The sequence below is a fragment of the Ochotona curzoniae genome, unplaced genomic scaffold (genome assembly GCF_017591425.1).
Source record: "Ochotona curzoniae isolate NIBS_2020 unplaced genomic scaffold, NIBS_Ocur_1.0 contig_48, whole genome shotgun sequence".
NCBI lineage: Eukaryota > Metazoa > Chordata > Mammalia > Lagomorpha > Ochotonidae > Ochotona > Ochotona curzoniae.
Genome location: NW_024466391.1, coordinates 2,585,363 through 2,608,374, shown reverse-complemented (window position 1 = coordinate 2,608,374; position 23,012 = coordinate 2,585,363). Strand labels below are relative to the sequence as shown.

At 63.5% G+C, this 23,012-nt stretch overlaps 1 protein-coding gene across 1 annotated transcript; it reads left to right on the top strand.

Annotated features, from left to right (window-relative positions):
* The first annotated feature begins 13,912 nt into the window (after window positions 1–13,912).
* BHLHE23 (basic helix-loop-helix family member e23) lies at window positions 13,913–14,569 on the top strand. The gene has a single exon (XM_040988286.1). The coding sequence runs from the start codon at window positions 13,913–13,915 to the stop codon at window positions 14,567–14,569; it is 657 nt and encodes a 218-aa protein (XP_040844220.1).
* Window positions 14,570–23,012: the final 8,443 nt, after the last annotated feature.

Genomic DNA, 23,012 nt, shown 5'->3' with positions numbered 1-23,012 from the left:
CAGGGGGCGGAGCGGCCCCCAGCCAGGGGGTTCCAGGCGGCGGCCCCGGTACGCACAAAGGCCCCGCGCTCGGCCCACAACTTGGAACCTAGTCCGATGGCTCCGGCGGGGCGCGGGGGAGGGGAAGGATAGAGACGTGGGCCAAGGCTCCCCCACCCCTGCGGTGCGCCCTCCGTGAACGCCTGCGAGCGGCAGAGGCGGTGTGTGTGGGATTAAATCAGTCGGTGCAGACCCCCCTCCCCCTCTGCCCGCTCCTCCTCGTCACGCTGTCCCGCCCAGCCCCACGAGGTCCTGGGGCTGGGGGGTGGGTAGGCTCACAGCTGGGAACAGCTGGCCCTGGACACCCGCCCGATCTGGCAAGAGGAGTGGGGTGAAGAAGTGGGGGAGGGCGGAGAGCCGGAGATCTGCCTGGCAGGCCCTCCCAGGTGCAGGTGGGTGGTCGGTCCTGACTGAGGTTTGCACAGGCTTTGTCCCCCCACCAGTGACCCCAGACACCTTCCCTGTGGAAAGCCCACCCCCGGGGACTCCCCTTCCTCCGTGGGATGCCTGGGTGAGCTTGTGGGCAGGCATCACCCCTCCCTCGGGCTGCGGTCAGCGCTGGGAAGGGCAGATCCTCCCATTCAGGTATTGCAGCTCCTAGTCGGGGGAGGGGATGGTAAACCCCCGCCCTGCTGAGCGCCTAGCGCTTTCCCTCAAAGGCGGGGTTGTGCGCCCTGCCGCAGGGGCTCCAGCCTGAAAATGAGGCTGAAGGAGGGAGGTGCAGGCTCCCAGAGGCCAGGTAAGCCTGGCTGGCTGCAAGGCAGTCTGGGGCCCCAGGCCGTTCTGGCAGAGGCGGGGAGGGGGGGGGGGCAGGTGCTGGGCTGGTTGTGGTCTGTGGCGGGAAGCAGCCTTTTGTTCCCTGGGGCTGAGTCTCCAACCGGAGGAATGTCCCCTGCTCCTCCCAGGCCTGTCCGAGTTGCCCTGCCAGCCCCCTCCCTGTCCCAACCCCGTGGCCAAGTCCAACTGGAGAGGCAGGAGGGAACTGACATCCCCAGTGGTCTGGAGGAGCGTGGAGGCTGGGGGTTGGCCTCCCCAGGCTCTCCAGGACTCACCACAGGCCCCAGGGCCCCACAGCCTGGCCCCAGCTGGCACCCCTGCCACAAGCTGCCCCTTTGGGCTTCCAGGACCCCTGCTTTGTTCTAGAGCTTGGGACCCAATCTGGGGAGCCCCTGCATGACACCAAGCAGGCCCAGACCTGGGCTTATGCTGGCCACAGCCCAAGCCCAATCACTCCTACTTGGGTTCAACTGCCTGCCCCTGCACCTTCATCCCGGTGCCCCCCTTTTGTCTCTGCTCTCTGCACCCTATGCCCTGCTGCCCACTCTGCTGCACCCCGTGTGCTGCTGCTCTGCCTCTGCCCCAGCTTGCTTCCATTTGTGCAGGAGGCAGGTCTGGTGGTGGCAGGGGGTGGGGCCTGTTGGAGCCCCTCCCTGGAAGAGGAGACTGTCCGGCATCCGGCTGGGACCTGCCTGGGTCAGGTGGCCGCCTGTGATGCGGCCAGGTTCCCTGACATAGGGCAAGCCGTAGCAACTGTGCGGACACCATAGGCACAGACAGCTGTAACCCAGGGCCTGGGGCACCAGGACAGTGGGTGCGTGTCCCTGAGGGTCTGGGGTCCCACTCTGGCTGTGGCTTCTGATGATGCTAACCGTTCAGGCAGAGCTAGGGGCTGGGTGAGGCTGGGTGGGGCTGGGTGGGGCCTCTGGCACAGGGGCTGATGGGTAGGGTCAGAAGCCACCCCTGGGTCTCTGGAACATTCTCCGGGCTGTGAGCCCTGTCCATCCAGGCCTGTGCACCCCTGTTATCTCGCCTCTCACCGTCCTCACCCCTGCAGTCGGCCTCTCCTGGGACAACTGCCCCTGCCCCTAGATCAGGTCAAGAGGTCCTGAAGTTCGACCACAGGCTGTACCTGTCTGATCAGAGCATACTGTGCCCGGCCTGGGGACCCTGGGGCTCCCAGTGCAGGGAGAAGCTGAACCTGCAGGGAGTCCCTGGTCTCTGGATTCTGAAAGCAACCACACAGGGCAGGCTGTGACATGATTGCCAAGTTCACAGGGGTGGGGGGGGCGTGAGCTGTGGGCTGGCTGCTCCACTCCTGCTAGGCCGTGAGCAGTGACTCCCTGTGGGCACAGTGGGCACAGCCCCCCACGAGTGATGGCTGGCCAAGCCACATCTGGTTGGGGATCAGCTGCCGCCCAGCACAGCTCCCCTCTTGGCAGCCGGAGGGAGAAGGGCTGGGGCAGGTCCCTCAGTGTTTGTCCCCAGCTGTGTCCGAGCATAAACACACATTCAGGCACACACATGCGCTGTGCGACACGCATGTTCAGCGCATGTGCATCCACGTATCTGTATAAGCCACACTTGACCACACATACACACCCATGCATGTGCACATGTAAGCACACATGTCCATCTATAAAGTGTTATATGCACACACACATTCACATGCATGCATGGTGGGGGAGTCATGGGGGTTCCCTAAGTCCCCCCAGCCCACCCTGGCCCTCAAGGGCCACAAGTGGGTCCGCCCTGCAAGGCCTCACCTCTGCCCTGGGTGCTGAGAAGTGGGCCCCCTGCTCCCCGCAGGTCACAGGCCCAGGTGGGGGCTCTGATGAGAGCCATGAACCCTAACCTGGGCTGCTTGGAAGGGAGGAGTCCAAACCCCTGCACTCCATGGTAGCTGCAGACTCCATGGGTCCTTGCTCGAGGCCCAGGCTCGAGCAGGGCACAGCAGGAGAGAGACCATGTCAGCCCTTCCCCAGTGACCCCTGCCTGGCATTCTGGTCCTCGGAGCAACCCTGCCACCCAGGCGTCATGCTCCCTGAGCTCAGCCATCCCAGTGAGAAGGGACAGCCTGGCCGCCTGCACCCCATCCTAAGTGCAGCTAGGCCCTCCTCCCTGCCCCCTCCCCTTTTCTCCCCCTCCTCCCCCTGCCCTGCCTCGGGCCTGGAGCCCTGTCTACCCTGTGGGGTAGGAGACCCCTTCCTCCCAACTGACCCCTCGCAGGCACCACCCCACCAGCTCCAATTGGCTAGACCGCCCTCACAAACGCCATAGCAACGCCCGGCGGTTGCCTAGCAATGCTCCCCTCTCTTGCCCCTAAAGCCCAAGCCAGTCTTCTACGGGCCAGGACACACACATGTGTGTGTGTGTGGCTCCTGGGCAGCCTGGTGGTCCTTACATGTGGTCTGCATCACTGCCCTCCCACAGGCTGGAGGGACCTTGTCAGTGTCGGCTGGGGTGAGAGACCAAGGGCTTAGGCGGGGTCCCCTGAATCTTTCCAGCCCTTCGGTCCTCAAGTGCTGGACTGCCCCACCCAGGCCCCAGGCAGAGGGCTCTGGGATGCATGGAGGGCAGGAGGCTGGGGTTCTGGTATAGCAGGTGACCAGACACTGACTCAGGGCTCCTGGGAGCTCCACTGTGGGCACTTCCCTGAGCCAGGGACTGTCCATGTGCCAGTGGGCTGGGCTGAGAGCTGTTGGCCTTTCCAGGATGACCTGGATGAGTGTGTGTGCCATGCCTGCGCGTGTACATGTATATGCACCTGAGTGCACGCATCAAGCCAGTCTTTGGCCAGGGCGTGGGCGCCACCCTGTGGGCAAGGCTGGGAGACTGAGGGTCAGCCCCCAAGCAAGGGGGTGGGGGATCTAACAGCAGTCCCTAGAGCCACCAGACCTCGGGGTCTTCCAGCCCTGGGAAGAACTGGGGAGCTCCGAGAGGGGAGGGAGGTGGCCATGGCATGCAGGTTCCAAGGACAGGCTGGGTGCTGGTGCCAGAGGGTCTGCGGGGCTGAGGCTGCAGTCCTGGGGCCCGGGAGCACAGTGGGCCACCCCCTGTGGTGGGGCCTTCCTGTGTGCACTGACAGGGGACAGGAAAACTGGCACATCTGTGACCCTGGCTGCCCCACAAGTGTACAGGAGCAGATGCACCCCAAGAAGGCCTCCCCCGCCCAGAAAAAAATCCAGTGTGTCTATGTGTGAAAGTGTATGTGCGTGTTGTAGCGTGTCCAGGCAGCTGCATGGTGTGTGCCTCACTGGTGGATTTGGATTTCACAAATCTACCAGCAAGCCCAGCATCTGAGCTGCAGCACAGAGAGCCCCAACCCCATGGCTGTCCCATCAGCCCATTGTGATGTCACGGCCCCGACAGAGACAGTGACGCACCCAGGGCGGTGGGAGGGATGCGCTCAGGGTGGGAGGCGGCAGTGGCGGAGGAGCACACAGCTCAGGGCCCCTAGGGACACTGACAAGAATCGGCCAGGACAGCTCTCACGCCAGGGTGAACACTGAGGGCTCCTCCATGGGGGCACAATCTGTCCGTATGACCTTACACTGTCCTTGGCGGGACTTGTGGTTAATTGGAAGCTGGGCAGGGATGAGATAGGTCCTGAAGGACCCAGGCAGCTGAGGATAGGCTGGGAAAATGGGACAGATCAAGGGAGGCCTGTCTGCCCACGGCCAAAAACACATGTGAAGGGAGGTCACTGTGTGTGCAGTGGAGGTCATTGTATGCAGTGGAGGTCATTGTATGCAGTGGAGGTCATTGTGTGCAGTGAAGGTCACTGTGTGTGCAGTGGAAGTCATTGTGTGTGCAGTTTTTCATTACATAAGGTCCAACACAGCTTTAATGGCTTTGTTACAATTCTGGTATCCTTGGTTAAAATGGACAATTTTGTTTTTATTCTTTGTGGGCGGGGCCGTGGTGGCTGGTGTTACAGTGTAACGGGTTAAGATATTGCCAATGATACTGACATCCCATTTGGCTATGGGTTCAAGTCCCAGCTGCTCCACTTCTGATCCAGCCCTCTGTTTATGGCCTGGGAGAGCAGTGGAAGATGGTCAAAAGGCTTGGGTCCCTGTGTCCTCCTGGGAAACCTGGAAGAGGCTCCTGGCTCCTGTGCTCCAGCAACCCCCATTTAGCCATTGTAGCCAACTGGGAAAAGAACCAACAGATGGGACATCTTCTCTGCCTCCCACTACCCAGGCCCCCTTCCCACCACAGGACCCCTCCCCTCCCCGGGGCCCTCTCCCCCACCCCAGGACCCCCTTCCACACCCTTCCACACCCCAGGACCTCCTCCCTGCCCTGGGACCCCTTCCCCACCCTGAAACCCTCTCCTCCACCCCTCCCCACCCCAGAACCCCCTTCCCCATCCCTCCCCAACCTGGGACCCCTCCCACACCCCTCCCCACCCTGACCTCTGCCTTTTAAATAAATTTCATTCCCTAAATGGCTGTGAGGGCTGAGGCTGGGACAGAACAAAACCAACTCTTGGAATCTTACATGGGGAAGGGTCCTAAGCACGCGGACCATCCTGTTGCCTTCCCAGAAGCACTAGCAGGGAGCTGGATCAGAAGTGGAGAGCCGGGACTTGAACTGCTGCTCACATAGGACACCATCATTGTAGATGGTTGCTTAAACTCTGTGCCCTAGAAACATTTTCCAGCAACTGTTTATCTTTGTGTGTTGTTTAAGAATTGGGGCAGGGGGGCCAGTGCAGTAGCCTAGTGGCTAGTCCTTGCCTATGTCTCTCTCTCTTTCTCTCTCACCCCGCCCCCCCCCACCTCTCTCTTGCTTGCTCACTCACTCTCACTCTCGCTTTCTCTCCGAGAAAACCTGACAAGTGTGTTCACACCTTGAAACCCAGGGCGACAGTAGGACCCCTTGCCCAAGTCCCCAGACAGGCATTGGTGACCTGGGAAGTCAGGCACAAGGTGTGACCCAAGACAGGGTGTTGGGGGGCAGCTGAGCCAAGCACAGGGCACGGGAGGGGCTCCTCAGGAGGAAGCCGCCCTTTGTGCCCAGGGCCAGGCACTGCCCAGCAAGGACCTGAGGGGGGTCGGGGGCCAGGACTCCAAGTGTGCAGAGAAGGGCTGGAGGTGGGTGCCCATGGGGGACAGGGTTCTGCCTCTCCCCCAGCCCCCCATGGTGGACTCAGATGGACAGCCACCGTCCCAACCCCATGGGCGAGGCCAGTGACCAGCGTGGGGCAGGAAGGGGCCTGGCAGAGCCATGTTGGGGTCTGTGGGGACAGCAGCTGGGACCTTGGAGGACCAGGGCAGCACTTCACGCCGCCATCCCAGCCATGGCACCTCACTGACCTGAGGCCATCTGAGGGACATCTTCAAGGCCCGTTGGACATGGGTGGCAATGGCTACTGTGAGAGTCCAGTGGCTTCCTCCGGGGCCAGAGAGGCTGGCTCAACCTTGGACACTCATCGGCTGCAGACTCTGCACCCCGAGCCTGGAGCAGCTGTGGGACCCGCCGAGGAGCTGGGTGCTGGCCAGGAAATGCAGCTCGGCTGCACGCAATTAGCAGAAGAATTCTCAGCAGTTCGCCTCCGCCCTGGAGGGCTGTGTAGCCACAGGGCAGGGTCAGTGGCTGTGGACCGTGCTGTCCTGCGGGGATGGGTGGGGCTGGTGCATGGCCAGCCAGGGTCCTCCCAGCTGGGGGAGTCCCAGGAGGGGCACCAGCTCTGCCCCTATAGCCAACCAGCTGGTGGCTGAACCCCCTGAACTCACCCCAGGGGTCTGTACTGCCTGATCGGAGCATCTCCACACCCAGAGCTGTGGTGAAAGCAGCAAACTGGGGACCCAGGCCCCTGCTGGCCCTGAGGGCTTCCTGTGCAGGCCTGTGCACATGTCCGTGCTTTGGCGCACATCCACACACTGCGCGCAGGCTGCACATGAGGCCTCTGCAGGTGTACGCACACCACCAGGACGCCAAGGGCCTGTCAGGTGCCCACAGTGAAAGGCTGAGCCTCTGTGCCCTGCCAGCCGGCCAAGCTCCCCTGGGGGAGAGGACAGGCAGGACACCACTGGCCCTGGGGCAGGTGGAGTGAGGCTTGGGGCACCAGGCTAAAGCAGAGGGCACACCCGGACGCCCCAGGGCCTCCACTTGCCCCCCTGTGGGCGACACAAGCCTGGGACCAACTTGCTGCTTCCTGCTGGGGCCGCCCTGGGAAGAGGCCAGTTCAGGGCCCATGGCTCCAGGCCACCAGAGCTGCGCCCAGTAGGGCCCAATGGGCAGACGCCAGGCGGATGGGGCGGTGGACGGCTGGACAGGGCTTGGCGGTGGCAGGCTCGGAGCAGACCTAGCACCAGCTGTGAGGTAGGGGCTGGGGGCTCCTACAGGAGTCAGACCAGATGTGTTCCAGGTGCCTGGCTGCATCTGGTTGCCCGGCCCCACAACTCTGCCTCCTCACACACACACAAAGGCCACCTTCCCAAATTTTTCCATGAGTAGCTTTGTGCAGGGACTGTGGCATGGCAGTGCCATGGGGACTGTCTGAGGCAGTGGGAGGTTCTGGAGTGGCCCCGGCCTGCCACTCTGCTTAGCGAGCCCTGGCACCGCCAGGGTGGTGGAGCCATAGCCGAAGGCCCAGGGAACACTCCTGGGCTGTGCTGATTGGCATAACTGGAGTTTGATGAAAATGTCTGGTTTAATCCTGATAGAAGTGGTTTCCTCACTGACATGTGTCGACACCTATAATTTCAGAGGATAAAATGCTGCAATTTCGTCTCCATTTTGCTCTGTTCTGAGTGCTAATTGTCGGCTGCCGGGCAAGATGTGGGAGGAAGCCCACAGAGCCAGGGACTTGCCAGGAGCTGGGCCGCCCAGGCGACGCACAGCTGTGGGCATGTGTGCCCCGCTCAGGCCACTCACACGTGTGCCCAGAAGTTGTCCCGGAGCCAAGCTGCCTCTGGAGCGGCCAGCGGCCCATCCAGTCAGCCCCTGTTTCCAGTGGCAAGGGAGGCTGCCTCTGGTGGCTGTGGGTCAGGGAAGCCGCAAGTGGAGCAGAGGCGCAAGTGACCGCTCGCGCCGCTGTGTTCAGAGCTAGGACAGCAGGAATGAGGCTGGCCCAGCCGCTGCAGGCCCTGGGGGTTCAGGGACCCTGTCCAGTCTCCTCCAGCCCAGACACACCAGACACTGTGCACACTTGCTGAGCGTCAGTGGTCCCCAGGCATCATGATGGGACCGTGGGGGGGAGGCCGGAGTTACTGAGGGCAGGGCAGGAGGGGTGGATCTGCACCCAAGGGGCTACTGGAGGGCAAGGGTGCACCCCATCAGACTTTACCCTCCAAATACTGAGCTGCCTGGTCATTAGGGGCCCCTGGAAGGAGCTGGTGTGTGTGTGTGTGTACCTGCCCTCAGGGCACTGCCTGGCGCTGCTGGAGGCAGAGACCAAGCCTGGCTCTGGGCAGGACAGCAGGGCAGCAGGCAGGGACGTGGCCTGAGCATGACATTGCCCAGGGTCGGCCAGGTGGGTGCGGGTGCGGCCCCACATGGGCCACTGGCATCTCACAAGGTGGCTTAGCTCACGGGACCACAACTGTGAGTACCCGCGTGCAGCACACGTGTTTACAGCCGTGGCTGTGCGTCACTGGGGTCTCAGGGTCAAGTGCTTGGAGGTGCCAGTGGAGGTCCCATCCAAGAGGGTGCTGTGACCGTGGCCCTCCGAGTCCGCCCTGGGTTCCTCGGGGGTCACTGTGTGCCGTGGGTCCCAGCCCTGGGAAGGTCACTGTGCGCTGACGCCCACTCCCAGCTGCGTGCAGGGGGCCCGCGCCAAAGCTGGGGCCCAGGACTGCGCAGGTCTGGGTGCCTAGGCCCTGAGCCCCAACTTGGAGCAGCCATGGGAGGCAGAGCCACACTCTGGGGGCCACGTCAGGAGGCGTGGCCACGGGGAGGGGCGGAGCTCATCATGAGGGAGGAGCCACCTCTAGAGGCGTGGCCACGGGGAGGGGCGGCCATACCTGCTGGGCTGTTTCCCCCCCAGCCTCTCCCTCTGCACAAACCCACCTGGGGTCTGTGCCTTCCTGAAGGCTCTGTCCTCCTCCCGCCCAGGACATCCACTGCCCCACAACCTTATTGTGTCTATCCTGCAAGACAGGGCACACTGGACTGCTGAGCACACGGACAGCGTCAGCACTGACCCTTTAGGCCTGCGGTCACAGCTACTGGCCAAAAAGCCTGCAGGAGGCTCCTGAGCTAAAATACAGCCCAGGGAGGGCGCCCATGCTTCAGACCCCGTGTCCCAGCAGCTCACATCAGGAGCAGGCAGCAGGTGTGTGGTAGGGATCAAGTGTCGCTCCAGGTGATGTCCAGGGCCCAGCTAGGCCAACCCCGTCCAATGACTCCTTCGGGGGCTGGTGCACAGTGGCGGAGGGGAGGGAGGGGCCACGATGTGGGTTAGGCAGGCTCAAGCTCCACCAAGGGTCCAGAAGACAGGTCAGGGCAAGCTGAGCTGGGAGAAAGCAAAGGTGAGGCCCTAGGACAAGGGTCCACTCTGGTTCACAGCCCATGTGTCCTGGGAGGGCCCTCCATGCAGGGCTGTCAGCGCCACCTCCTGGGAGACACAACACAGCAAGCCCAGCCAGGACCTCTGATTGGAGCTTGAGAAAACCAGGAGCTCCACAAAGGTACCCAGCGGTAGGGCCACTCACAGAACCATACGTACTGGATGTGGGTGTGTGAACACGTGTGTGCTCAGACACACCCTGGGTACGGGTGGGAGAACACGTGTGCACGTACAGAGTGTGAGAAATGCGTGCACGGGGCCCGGCGCGGTGGCACAAGTGGTTAAAGGTCCTCACCTTGCACGCCCGGGATCCCATATGGGCGCCGGTTCTAATCCCGGCAGCCCCGCTTCCCTTCCAGCTCCCTGCCTGTGGCCTGGGAAAGCAGTGGAGGACCACCCAAAGCTTTGGGAACCTGCACCCGCGTGGGAGACCCGGAAGAGGCTCCTGGCTTCGGATCGGCATAGTATCGGCCCGTTGCGCTCACTTGGGGAGTGAATCATCGGACGGAAGATCTTCCTCTCTGTCTCTCCTCTCTGTATATCCGCCTTTCCAATGAAAAAATAATAAAAATAAATCTTAAAAAAAAAAATTAAAAAAAAAAAAAGAAATGCGTGCACGTACAGAGTGTGAGAACACGCGTGCACGCACAGATGCTCACCCTGGGTGCGGGTGTGAGAACACGCATGTGCACACAGATGCTCACCCTGGGTACGGGTCTGAGAATACGCATGCGCGTACAGATGCTCACCCTGGGTACGGGTGTGAGAACACGCATGTGCGCACAGATGCTCACCCTGGGTGCGGGTGTGAGAACACGCATGCGTGTACAGATGCTCACCCTGGGTACGGGTGTGAGAACACGCATGTGCGTACAGATGCTCACCCTGGGTACGGGTGTGAGAACACGCATGTGCGTACAGATGCTCACCCTGGGTACGGGTGTGAGAACACGCGTGCACGTACAGATGCTCACCCTGGGTACAGGTCTGAGAACACACATGTGCGTACAGATGCTCACCCTGGGTACGGGTGTGAGAACACGTGTGCACGTACAGAGTGTGAGAAATGCGTGCACGTACAGATGCTCACCCTGGGTACGGGTGTGAGAACACACATGTGCGTACAGATGCTCACCCTGGGTACGGGTGTGTGAACACGCATGTGCGCACAGATGCTCACCCTGGGTACGGGTGTGTGAACACGCATGTGCGCACAGATGCTCACCCTGGGTGCGGGTGTGAGAACACGCGTGTGTTCTCCTCTCTCCCTTCCTGCTGCCCTCCCCGCAGAGCCGGGCACCCCAGAGAAGCCTCTCCTGGGGCAGCACCAGGCCCGGCTGCAGTTGGAGCCCAGCCTGCCCCAGAACTGCTGGTCTGCTGCAGGAAGCGTTTCTGAGATTCCTCCCCGTGAAAGGCCGGCGACCCCGCCCTTGGCCACTGCAGACTGAGTGAGCACCTGCTTGCTGTCAGCTTATCCAAGGACATGGAGTGGCAGGTGGGCCAGGGGCCGGCAATGCTGTCTTGCTCCACCTTCAGGGGTCAGGGAGATGACATGTGGGGCCGGCTGCCAGGAAAGACAGGCAGACAGTGCCCACCTCCACAGGGAGGGAGAAGTCGGTTGCCAGGGCAACGGGCTGGGGGTCCCGCAGCAAGCAGGGACTGCCCCAACGGAGCTGAGTCCTACCCTCCCTGTCCCCCCAGGAGGAAGGAGGGGCTAGCTCCTGCTGTCCAGCTCAGGGGCTCTACCTGGGAGCCAGCAGCAGTCCTGACCAGCCCTGGGCAGTCACCTGGGGTTCCTCCTGGCCCCAAAGCAGGGCGGGAGTGGCTGCTTGAGGCAATAGGACCTTGTCCTACGGCTGCTGCTGCAGGGCACCTGCTGGGGAGGCGGGCAGCTGATCAGGGCTGCTGGAAGCCAGCCTGCTGAGGACCAAGCCCAGGCTCAGGCGGCCAGGGGGCCAGCAGCCCCCACCTTGTAGGGGAGTGTCAGGGGAGGTGGGGTCCTGGCCACTTCCTGACCCGCTGAGTTCACTGATCCTGCTTCTGGGGGAACCTAAAGGAGGAGGGCCTCGTTTGCATATGCAGATAAGGCTAATGACCCAGGTCACAATGAGAGAGAGCCATGCTCATTAGACACACTGATCAGGCATAATCAGCTTGTGCAAAGGATGCCTTCCCTTGCCACCAGGCTCCGATCCAACTCACCTGGGCCCCTCTGCTTCCCCTCCAGGCAGAGTCACAGAGGCAGAGGGGAACTTCCACCCACTGGTTCCCTCTGCAAATGGCTACAGGGCCAGGGCTGGGCCAGGCCACAGCCAGGAGCCAGGAGCTCTGTCGCCCCCATGGGTGCAGGGGCCAAAGTGCCCGGGCCGCCCCCTCTGCCCTCCCGGGTACATTCGCAGCTGGGCCAAGCACGAGGCAGCCGGGACTGGAAATGGTGTCCATGTGGCAATGGTGGCGACACAAGCGCCTTTACCGCTGGGCCACATCCTTTAAGGTGATGCCCAGGGACGATGGCAGGGCTCGGGGAGAGCCCATCTTACATGCCAGGGCTGGGAGACACAGCAGAGGAGCAGAGAGGCGGGCATGGCAGGAAGTGACCCCTGCCCCTGCACTGCAGCGAGGAGAGCAGAAAGGTGGGAACAAACTGGCTGCCTGAGCCCAGGTGGCAGTGGTGAGCTATGCTCGTGCCATGGGCACAGGCGATGGTGGCATCACCCCAACAAACTGAACCTGCCTATGCTGAGCCTCAGGGCAGCTTCTGCCCCTGCCCAGCCCCACACTTGGCCCCTAAAATGCACAGTTGGAAAGGAGGGGCACATTTCCACCCCAGGAGGCCTGCTCCTCCCTGCCAGTCCAGGAGCCCACAGGGCAGGGCCACACCTCCAACCCAGACACCCACAGAACAGCGGGGGGATTGGGTCCCCCCAACCTCCTCCCTGCCAGCCCCCGCTTGACCTTTGCCCTTAGGAGGGAGCTAGCCAGGGTGTGGAGTGACTCTGGTGCAGTGCTGAGGCAGCCCGTCCAGGGGAGTGGGCTCTTCCAGGAGCCCCGGTTGTCATGGCAAGGCCAACTCTGAACACCCCAGCACCACCACCTCGACTGGACAGCGTACCCCGGGCCAGTGCTGGCAGCACGCGGCCAGCTGTGAGGAGGCCTGGCTGCAAGCCCTCCGCAATCCATGCGGGCTGCAACCTCCCAGGCATACAGCAGGTGGCAGCAGACGACCAGAAATGCCTCCTGTCCCCGCACCTGGGGACTTGCAGGTGTCCCCAAGACCATCCGGTCCACTGTCGCCCTGTCCCAGCCCTTCTAAGGCAGGTGCCTGCTAATGAGACCTGACGTCCGGCTGGTGGGAAAGCTGGGAGGCACCCCTGGCCCCTGACCTCCCTTGGGGTGACAGCCTGTGGTCTCAGCCGCAGGCCAGGCTTCCCCAAACCCTCATGTCTGCTGCAAGGGACCCGAAAGTACCACCTACTCCTGCCACCGCTGGTCCTGGGATGCCCTCCCAGACACGTGCCCGCCAGCCAGCACCGCCCACATCAGCCGGTTCCAGGTCCAGGGTGCTCCCCGGCAGGCCCTGCCCACCAGCCTGGCCCATTTCTCTCCAGGCCTGGGCTGCTGCGGCTTCCCAGGACCCTCAAGAGCCCACAGCTCACCACCCGCTCCAAGCCGGGTACCCACCTTCCCTGCCATGAGACACCCCGCCCGGGCACCTCCCTCAGCAGGCCTCGCGGCTGGAGACAATGCACCCCACCTGTCGGGCATGTGGGCCCAAGTTCCGGCCTCGCTTCCTCAGGGCGCACTCAGGGACGCTGCGTCCCACGGTGCTGGTGGGGGGCCATGGAACCCCGTTCGGCTCCTAAGCCTGCCCACACCTGCGGACTCCAGCGGACCCTCCCGCGCTGAGCGGCGCCCCTGCAGCGAGAGGGCGCAGGGACAGAGGACCTCAGCTCCGGAGCGACGCCCCCTACCCTGCAGGCCCCCTGCTCCACCCCACGCAGGCCTGAGCGGCCCCCCGAATAAAACAACTGACCCGAAGGGCTTCATCTTCAGGCCCCGACCCTGCCTCCAGCTCTGCACCCCAGAACGAGGTCTCTTGGGGTCGCTGTGGAGTGTCCACTCCTGGCCACGCGTTCAAGACCCCCCCCCCCCGCGCGAGCCTTCCCAGGCCGGCGCGCCCCGCGCGTGCTGCCTGCTCCCCGCTCCAGGCCACCGGGACCAGCGGGCAGTCGCGGGACAAAAAGGGACGCAAGTGCCCACGTGGAACCGGAGCGTGGACGGGCAGGGGAGGCGCCCCGAGGCCGTCGGCCGCCGCCGGGGCCGCTCGCCGCGCACGCCGGTACAGCAGCCGGCTGGGAAGAGGCGGTCACCGGGTCCCCTCTGATTGGGCGGCCGCGAAGTCCCGGGAGCGCCTCCGCGCCGACACGCCGAGCGGGGGCGGGTGGGAGTGAGAGCCCGCCCCCGGCCGGGCCCAGCGCGCCGCGGCGGGGCGGGGAGGACGCACCGGCGGCCGGCAGCGCGCGGGACGCACCGGCCGGGCCAGGCTGCGCGGGGGCGGCCGCGGCCTGAGCGAGCCATGGCCGAGCTCCAGTCGCTGTCGGGGGACGCGTACCTGGCGCTGAGCCACGGCTACGCAGCGGGCCTCGCCTACGGGGCGGCCCGGGGCCCTGAGGCGGGGCGCGGCTGCTGCGCGCCGGGACCGGGCGACCACCTCCCGGCGGCGCTCGCCCCAGCAGGCGCGGCCGAGAGCAGCGGCGAGCAGAGCGGCGACGACGAGGACCCGTTGGAGCGGCGGCGGCGGCGGCGGCCCCGGGACGCGGCGGACGCGCGGCGGACGCCCCGGGAGCCGCGCTCTCTGCGGCTCAGCATCAACGCCCGCGAGCGGCGGCGCATGCACGACCTGAACGACGCGCTGGACGGGCTGCGGGCCGTCATCCCCTATGCGCACAGCCCGTCGGTGCGCAAGCTCTCCAAGATCGCCACTTTGCTCCTGGCCAAGAACTACATCCTCATGCAGGCGCAGGCCCTGGACGAGATGCGGCGCCTGGTGGCCTACCTCAACCAGGGCCAGGGCCTGGCCGCGCCCGTGGCCGCTGCGCCCTTGGCGCCCTTCGGCCCGGCCGCCGTGTACCCTTTGGCGGCGGGCGCCGCGTTGGGCCCCTGCCCGGACAAGTGTGCCGTCTGTCCCGGGGCTCCATCAGCGCTGTGCAAACACTATAACCCGAAGCCGTGATGGCGACGCCCATGTGCGCCCTCCCGTTCGTGCGACCCCTTCCCCCGAGACCGCCGCTCCACCCGGCCGGGGAGAAACGGCCGACACCGCCTCCAGCCGCAGCGCTCCTAACAGTGTGAGGCCAGGGCGAGGGTGAGGCGCGCGGGACAGTGGATGGAGCCGGAGCGCGGGGCTGGGGGCGCGTGGCGGGGGCTGGCCCCTCGGCATTCTTCCGGACCACCCCGGGACGCGGGCGGCGAGGGACCAGCGTCTGGACCCCCGAAAGAAGACCACGGCGGAGATGGGAGGCTGACCCTGCGGAGCTACGGCGGGGGGCGGTGCGTGGGGACAGAGCGTGTCCCCTTGGCCGGCAGCCTTCGGCGCACAGCGTTCGGAGGACACCCCGGGGCGCTGCCCTGATCCCGCTGGAGAACTGGCGGGTCGGAGCTTCTCAGTGGCTTCCAAGTCTGCGTGGTTCTCTCCATTTTCGTGCTGGAGAAGTGGATCGAATTGTCGGGCCTCGAGTTGTGCGAATTTTCCCCTTAAATCCCCCTAAGACTCCTGGACCCAGCGGCAGGGACCCCGCCTGGCGCTCACTCTGCCTGGAAGGCCGGAGAGGAGATGGGAGCCCCTCTTCCAGCCCCCTCTACATCCCTGAAGATCAGTGGAGGGCCGGTTCGGCTCCAGCAACAAAAAATGCTCCCTTCCGGCGTCCGCCCGTGTTCTCGGACAGGAGGCCGGGCGGTGGTCGGGCGGTGGTGAGTACCGTGCTGGCAGTGGCTGCAGGCTGGGCGCCAGGGCCACCGGGCGGCTGCGGACTAGCCAAGCGGGGACCCAGTGACAAGCTGTAGCGGATCTTACCCCACGCACCCACTCAAAGGCTTAGGCGCTTGGTTTCCATGACCCGTGGATGCCTCCGTCGGCCCTTTTCTATTAGCACACTGAGAGGGGATAAAGGAGCTTGCAAATTTGCCCTTGGCCACCTGCTGGTCCCTGCTCATTTCCATTCCAATTCATCCTGCCTCAATCTGTAGACTAAGGGACGCTCAGCAGCCTGGCCCGTGGGGTTCTTTTCCAGGGTCAGTAAGCCGTCTGAAGCGTGGCCGCTGAGCTGGTTACAGGCAGGCGCACCTTCAGAGCCACAGGCCCATGGACTGGCCCTCTACTGTTTTCTCTGTGACTATATTAGGTCTTGGATCTCAGGAAGTGCTGGTGGCTGTTCCTTTTTCCAGCCTGGGCCACCCTGTCACCGCGCCCATGAACAGGTCCCCGAGAGGCTGGTCAGTAACTGAGGGAGATGGCAGAGGCGGCAAGTGGCCATCAGCGCTGTGGGAGGAGCAGTCAGCACCTCGCCTCTCCCAGGGCAGCTGGCAGCTGTGCCCCATGAGGCACCTGCTGGCCTCAGAGGGCTCCCGGAGCACGAGGGGGCTTCTGCCAGGTTGGACAGCAGGACGTGTGTGGCAGGGAGCTGGGCTGCTCTTGCTCGAGGATCAGGGCTTCTGCTGCGGGGCCAGGAACGCTTGGGCTGCCTCCCCACCAAGGGCTGGAGGTGGCCAAGGGCTGGGGGAGGTACAGGCAGCAGGCAGCCAGCCGCACTTCAACACCGCATTGCAGTCTGTCCTGGCAGGGCAGGTCTGCATGGCCGCGTCCCAGCACTGAGTGTCCCCTGAGGCCTAGGGTCAGCCCCTGCCACCTGGAGAGAAGGGACAAGGCCTCCTGCTTAGGGTTTCTAACCGCTGCAGGAGCCCGTGAATAAAAGCAGCTGAGGTCAGGCCTTGAGAGCGTTTATACCCCAAGCGACTTCGCCTCGCCATGCGCCATGCGCTTGGCCCAGCATCGGTGGCATCTGCACCCTGAGCCTTGAGTCGCTTGGCCCAGCATCAGCGGTGTCTGCACCCTGAGCCTTGAGTCGCTGCTCATGCCCGTCTCTATTTGGGCTGCTGTGTCTGAAGTCTCCTGGCTACTGCCGGGCAGCCACAGCCCAGACAGCAAGTCTTGGGTGCCTGGGCATCTTCCTTGGAGCCATCGGCCACTGTGAGGGGAATCCTGGGGCAGCCCGAGCGGGGCCCGCCAGAGCTGCCAGCCAGGGCTGCTGCGTTTTCCCCCACCCCCCGTCCCTCTGGGAAGGGGCCGGTGGTCCCCAGGAGCCCCTGCCTGCCAGGCTAAGAGACCAGGGCCCCATCTACTGGCTACTGCAGGGCGAAGAACAGAAGTCTGGGGTTGCTGCACCCCCTTCTTACAGCAGCAGGAGGTCAGTATGCCTGTAGGGCAGCCCCGTCCGTGCTGCTGAGGGGGCAGAGGGCGCTGGGTGAGGGGTCTGCCTGGTGCTGCTGCTAGGGCTTACGTTTGCAGGGTGCCCCATGATTCTGTGTCTTTAACCTGCCCCAGAAGGCGGGACTTTTTCTCCCAGGACCCTAGGTGTTGGCGAATCCCTGGGGAAGTGTATTCCACCCTGCAGGGGTACACACCCTTCTGACCTCAGAAGCCCACCTGGCTTCCCTGCAGGCCTCTAATCAGTAATCCTGCAATTTGGAAAAGTGATTTTGTTTTTGATACGGTTCTAGTCTGATCGCCTTGGGGATCCCATTTGTGAAGAGGATTTCCTCGTCTGTGAGGCATCAAATCATTCCTGTAACAATCGCCTCCCTGGCCTGGGGACCCTGGGCAGATCCCGGCACTGCCTCCCTGGCCATCAGTGGTGCAGGTTCTGTGGAGGGCCGAGCTGCCATAGGGAGGACACCTGTATGGGGAGGGCCTGTGGGGCACACCTGGAAGCAGCCCTCTGCTGGCCAGTGTCTGCAGAACCATGCAAGCACTGCCCGCGGCCCCAGTGGCACCCATGCCATTAAGGACTGGCAAGGCCTCTGCAGGCCAGGGCATTTTCTCACAAGTTTTCCCTGTGACAGCCATGAAGTGTCCCCTGCAACGTCCCCAAGCTCACAGTTCCTCCTGGCCTCACAGGCCTCCTGCCTTCTGCGCCAGAACCACAGCCATGCACCCCCCACCCAGTGTAACCCGCCACAGGTCCCCCAGGGGGTGGGCACAGTCACGACCCCTCCAGAGCCCACGAGGCTCCTGTGTGTGCCCACCCTCTGGGTGCTCTGTCTGAAGTCGCAGGCCCAGGGGACGCACCTGGGAGCAGGGTGCTGCTGCCCCTCACTGCTGGCAGCCAGGGCGCCTGCACAGCACAGCTCACTGCCAAGATTTCTACAAGACGTTCCTCCTACAGCGAGAGATCCCAAAGCTGACCAGACCGGCCCACAGGAGCGCTGCTCCCCTCCAGCTCCCCGCCCAAGGCTTGGGCCCTGCCCAGCTGGAGATGGGGGGACCTGGGCGGCGCTCCAGCCTGGCTGTTGCAGCCATTTGGAGAGTGAACCAGCAGATGGAAAAGCATTCTCTCTTTCTCTGCCATCTAAATAAACAAGCTAATTACATTTAAAAAAAAAAAAGGCAAGCCAATGCTGCCACCTGGTACCAGGCCTGTGAGGGGAAAGGATGCCTGCGGAAGCTCAGCCCCTTCCACCACGGCCGAGCTCAGTAGAGCCCACCCTGCAGGACTTAGTCCTGCCCCAGCCTGAGGACGGAGAGCTGCTGCAACCAGGACCTGCTGGGCAGATCCCATCCAGCTCCCCGGAAGGACCTGGGAGCACGGCAAAGGACGGCCCAGTGCTGGGCCCACACCCGGGGTGGGGCCACCAGGCGGAGTTTCCGGTTCCTGTCATGGCCATTTGGGTAGTGAACCAGTAAGTACAAGACCTCTCTCCAATTCTTTCAAACAGACAAAACAGAGCAGAGCTAAAGCTAGGAGGAGAAAAGCATGGGGCCCCGCATGGTAACCTAGTGGCTAAAGTCCTCGCCTTGCACGTGCCAGGATCCCATGTAGGCACCGATTCGTGCCCTGGCTGCTCCACTTACCATCCAGCTCCCTGCTTGTGGCCTGGAAGCAGTGGAGGACGACCCGGGGCCTTGGGAGACCCAGAAGAAGCTCCTGGCTTCGGCTCAGCTCAGCTCTGGCCACTGCAGCAGCTTGGGGAGTGAACTAGCGAACCAGCAGACTGAAGGTCTTTCTGTCTCTCCTTCTCTCTGTAAATCTGACTTTCCAATAAAAGTAAATAAGTCTTTAAAAAAATAAGGGAGAAGTGTGGGTCCCACCCAGAGTCAGGGTGACATGTTACTATAGAAAGGCCCCAGGTGCCCACACCCAGCCCAGTGGGGACCTGCAGCCAGCTGTCTCTGACAGCAGGACGCAGAGCTGGCCCCATGCGGCATAGAGGCCTGTGGAACCGCAGCCTGTGCGTGAGGCGGCCGCGGTGACGGAGATCTGTACACGGCCTGTTGGCCAGGGCACCCATGGAATGGTGCCGCCTGTCGCTTGCTTGGGCCTGTGGAGGGGAGGGGATTGTTTCTGATTCCCACTGGGTATGGGACTCCTGGGGAACAGACAGAGACAGGGCTCCCTGAGTGCCTCCGTGGGAGGGGCCCTGATGTCCAGGAGGACCCGAGCCTGGGGCAAATCTCCACAATTTTCATTTTCCCAGATTAATGTAGACTGCCCTGTGACTGCCTGCTGTCTTAATCCACACTCACTCAAATGGAGAGCAGCAGGCATGGCTGGGCAGGGCAGCCGTGCGGCCAAGGGCCCACTGCTGGGAGCGCCACACAGGCTCCTGGTTGGGTCCTGCCCGGGTGCTGGGCTGCCAGGAGACCCCCAGCCGCAGCTCCCGTTCAGAGCAGTGGCTGACTTCCGAGGAGTGCAGGGAGCAAAGCTGTGTTTATCAGAAGCCTAGAGGACCAAGCCCCTCCTTGGCCCTGCAGCTCACTACCCGCCAGCCGGGTTGGGGAGGAACCCTCCCCCAAGGGGAGAAGACCCCTCTCTCACATTGTCCCCAAGGCAGCTGAGCCTCAGCATGCCCAGGTCAGTGTGAGAAGGGGCCCTGTTCCCCAAACTGCCCAGCTCCACCCCTCGGAAGGGCTGAGCCGTCCTGCCTGGCCAGGAGGGAGCCCGGACTCCGGCCACACACGGAGCAGGGTCAAGGCGGAGACACCCTGCTTCCTATTATCCTGCGTGCCACTGCCGTGAGGGAGGGCAGAAGCATGGCCCGCTTCGCAGAGCGGGTGAGCCAGTGTGCCAGTCCCTGAGCTCAGCCAGCTTGTTGGGGCATCTAGCCCGCCTAGGCAGAACAGGAAGCAGTGGGGCCTCCAAGCTCAGGGACATTGTTGGAGCCCAGCCTGGCAGGTGCCAGCTCCAGGACTTGCAAGGCACAGTGCCAGGGTCCCTCCCTCTGTCTGGAGCAGCAGGCACCCCCCAGAGGCCCTGTCCTGCTCTGCCCGGCCCAGCTCTGGCTGCCTGTGCACAGAGTGTCCCTCCCAAGCCCGGGGCCACAGCGGCTGTGATGCGAGCTGTGACAGATGGGCCAGCGCTTGCTGGTGAGCTGGGAGCTGCGGAGGAGCTGGGATGCTTTTAATATCGCTGGCTTGCCTCAGGGCTTGTTTGAAATTCCCAGTCCACCAAGGGCTCGGCTTTTATCAGCGCAGTGCTGTGAGCGCTTTGTCAGCCTGGACATCTGGCCTCCCATGGAAAACATTTTTTATTTGCTGAAATATTTAGCGCATGGCAGGGGTGCAGAGCCAGCAGGGGAGGGACTGCATATGGTCCTGGCCAGCACCCCTGGTAGAGGGCCATGCAGGGGAGTGGGGCCGGGCAGGGACCCTGGGCTTGGGGCAGTGCTGGCAGAGGCCTCCTCCTGGGTGGTCCTGGGCGCGGGCCATGCCAGACCGCAGCGGGCAGCGGTGAGGGTGGACAGAGGCCTGGACACCTGCCTCCCAGTTGGGGACTGCGGTCAGGTCGGTCTCCTGTCTGAATGAGCCCCTGGGTGCTTCAGGGACACTACGATGAGGAGGATCCCACTCAGGCTGCTGTGCTGGGGCAGGAACAGCCGACAGACCCTCTCTTCTCTCTTTCACAGAAATATAAACTTTAAAAATGGTCACGGAGAGCTGGGAGTCGGGCTAGGGACTGACTTGGCCAGGGCATTGTGTAACCAGGACCACGGGCCGGGGAAGCCAGGACGTGCGGCAGTGACCGCATGCGTGCCCTAGGAGGTGCAGGCTTGCAAGGCCGGGGCGGACAGACTGGAATGAGCCCTGTGGCGGCAAAGAACCAGCATTCTGTGCACTGCACCACATGTGTCCATCCTGGCAGGGCGAACATGCTGCCAGGCCTGCGACTGCCAGAGGCCACCAGCAGCCCGGCCTTGCCTGGGAGACAGGAGGGCAGGGGCAGCGTCCCCGGGGTGGTGGCAAGCTGGTGGGGCAGGGGTCATGGCACGGCACCTGGGAGGAGACTCCAGGTCCTGGCAGCCGCTGTAGGGAAGCCATGTCCTCCGTGCTGCTGCAGCTCCTCCCCCAGGCGGGTCTTGCATGTCACTTCCCGTGTGCCATCAGCTGGCACCTCACAGTCCCTCAGAACCGGCTTTCGGGTACCAGCCGTCTGGCCTCTGGGAGCCAATTCCACAAATCAGGGCTGGACATTTTGCTTTGAACAGGTGCCAACCTGCAGCCAGGGTAGAGGGTGCGACCTCAGGTGTGCCCTGGGGGTGCGGCTGGGGCGGCTTTCCCTGGATGGAGGGAGGCAGCCCAGGACCCAGGACAGGCATCCTTGCTTCCACGTGCCCCTCAAAGCCAGGCTGGTCAGGCACACCTAGGAACACAGCCCTGGAAGACCAGCTAGACCTGGAGGGACATGAGGATGCCAGTCCTCTGAGCCAGGGCCTGGCCCCTGTGGTCACGGAGGGGGCCCAGGATGCTGGCATGTCCTGGGGAGAGCTGTCCCAAGAAAGTCAGCATCACGCCCGGGGGCAGCCAGGGGGCGCCACCAGGCCCAGCCCCCACAGCCCCATGGCCCCCTCGGCCCCCACGGCCCCCATGGCCCCCACGGCCCCCATGGCCCCCTCGACCCCCACGGCCCCCATGGCCCCCACGGCCCCACGGCCCCCACAGCCACCCTGGACCTCCAGCACCGGGTCCAGGCCCTTCACCATGTCTGATCACAGAGGAGGCCGGAGCGGGGACTGGCCTAGCAGTGAGCGAGCCGGCCTACACGGGGTCGCTCAGCCTGCCTGCCTGGCTGCCTCCACAGAGCCTGTGGCTGTCTCCATCTTCGGCCCTGCTAGGGCCGCGCCACCCTGCTGCCCCCGAGCCCCCAGACCCACACCGGCGGGGTTGGAGTCTGCTCTTGCCTCCGTTAGAAGTTGAGCCGCATGAATATTCTGGTTTTCATTTACGCTGCCGTGGAGCCTGCGCTCTCCCAGGGCTTCTAATCAGCAGCAGCGCCCGCGGCAAGAGCTGACTGACAGGCTGGCGTGGCCACTGCTGAGGGCCGCGGCCCGCAGCTCCACGCACAAAGCGCTGGGAGCTGGTCATCCATGAGCCTGAGTGCCTGCTTCCTGCGTGGGGCACTGAACACCTGCAGGTCATGGGGGGCCCAGCTTGGCTTACTTGTTACTTTGTTCAGAAAGTCATTGAAATTGAAGTCAGCTGAGGCCTGGCACAACAGATTCCTCACCTTGTGTCCCTTGTATCTGTGTCTGTGCTGTCCAGTGAGGCAGGACATGGGACACAGGTGTGGTTTGGGAATTGGGGGGCCAAGATGGTGGCCAGAGGTGCTGATTAAGAAGTGGGCAGAGGTAGGCTGGCCAGAGGGCATCTCTCCTGGCCCTGGAGTGGTGACAGACAGACCAGCATGGGGTCGGATGCCAGGTTACCGCTGCCCGCGTGCAGGGAACAGACGGAGGGGACGGGGCATCAGGGCTAGGCCCAGCAGCTCCTGGCTGTGGCCGGACAGAGGAGTTGGTTCCGCCGAGGTACCCTGCTCTGCACACTGACAGCCTCTGGATTTCTGGGCCAGAGAGCGCAGTCTCTGGCGGACACTCACAAGGTGGCCTATCCTCCCAGAGGGAGCCAGCCAGCCTGTGGAGTTTACTCACGGAAGCGTGCCCCTCTCTCCCTGTCTCTCTCTCAGATTATTTGTTTGAAAGGTAGAATATACACAGAGAGGGACAGAGATCTTATATCCACCGGTTCACTCCCCAAATGGCCAGAGCTGACTTGATCCGAAGCCAGGAGCCAGGAGCCTCTTTGGATCTCTCATGTAGATTGGAAGTGGAGTGGCTGGGATTTGAACTAGCATCATATGGAAAGCCAGTGTCACAGACAGCTGTTTTACCTGCCATGCCACAGTCAGCCTTCCCCTCTACCAAGAAGCCCTGACCCAAAGCAGGGTGCTGGGTCCCTCCTTCCCTGGACACCCCAGGCCCAGGTGCTGGGCCCCATAGCAAGCCCACCACGCTGCTTGCTCACAGCCCCGGCTCACCCAGGGCCACTGCCGGCACCTTCAAGGAGCCCCCTGCCTGCTTCCCCGACCCCACCTATCTGGACTGTGAGGTCATGGTGGATGGAAGGCACT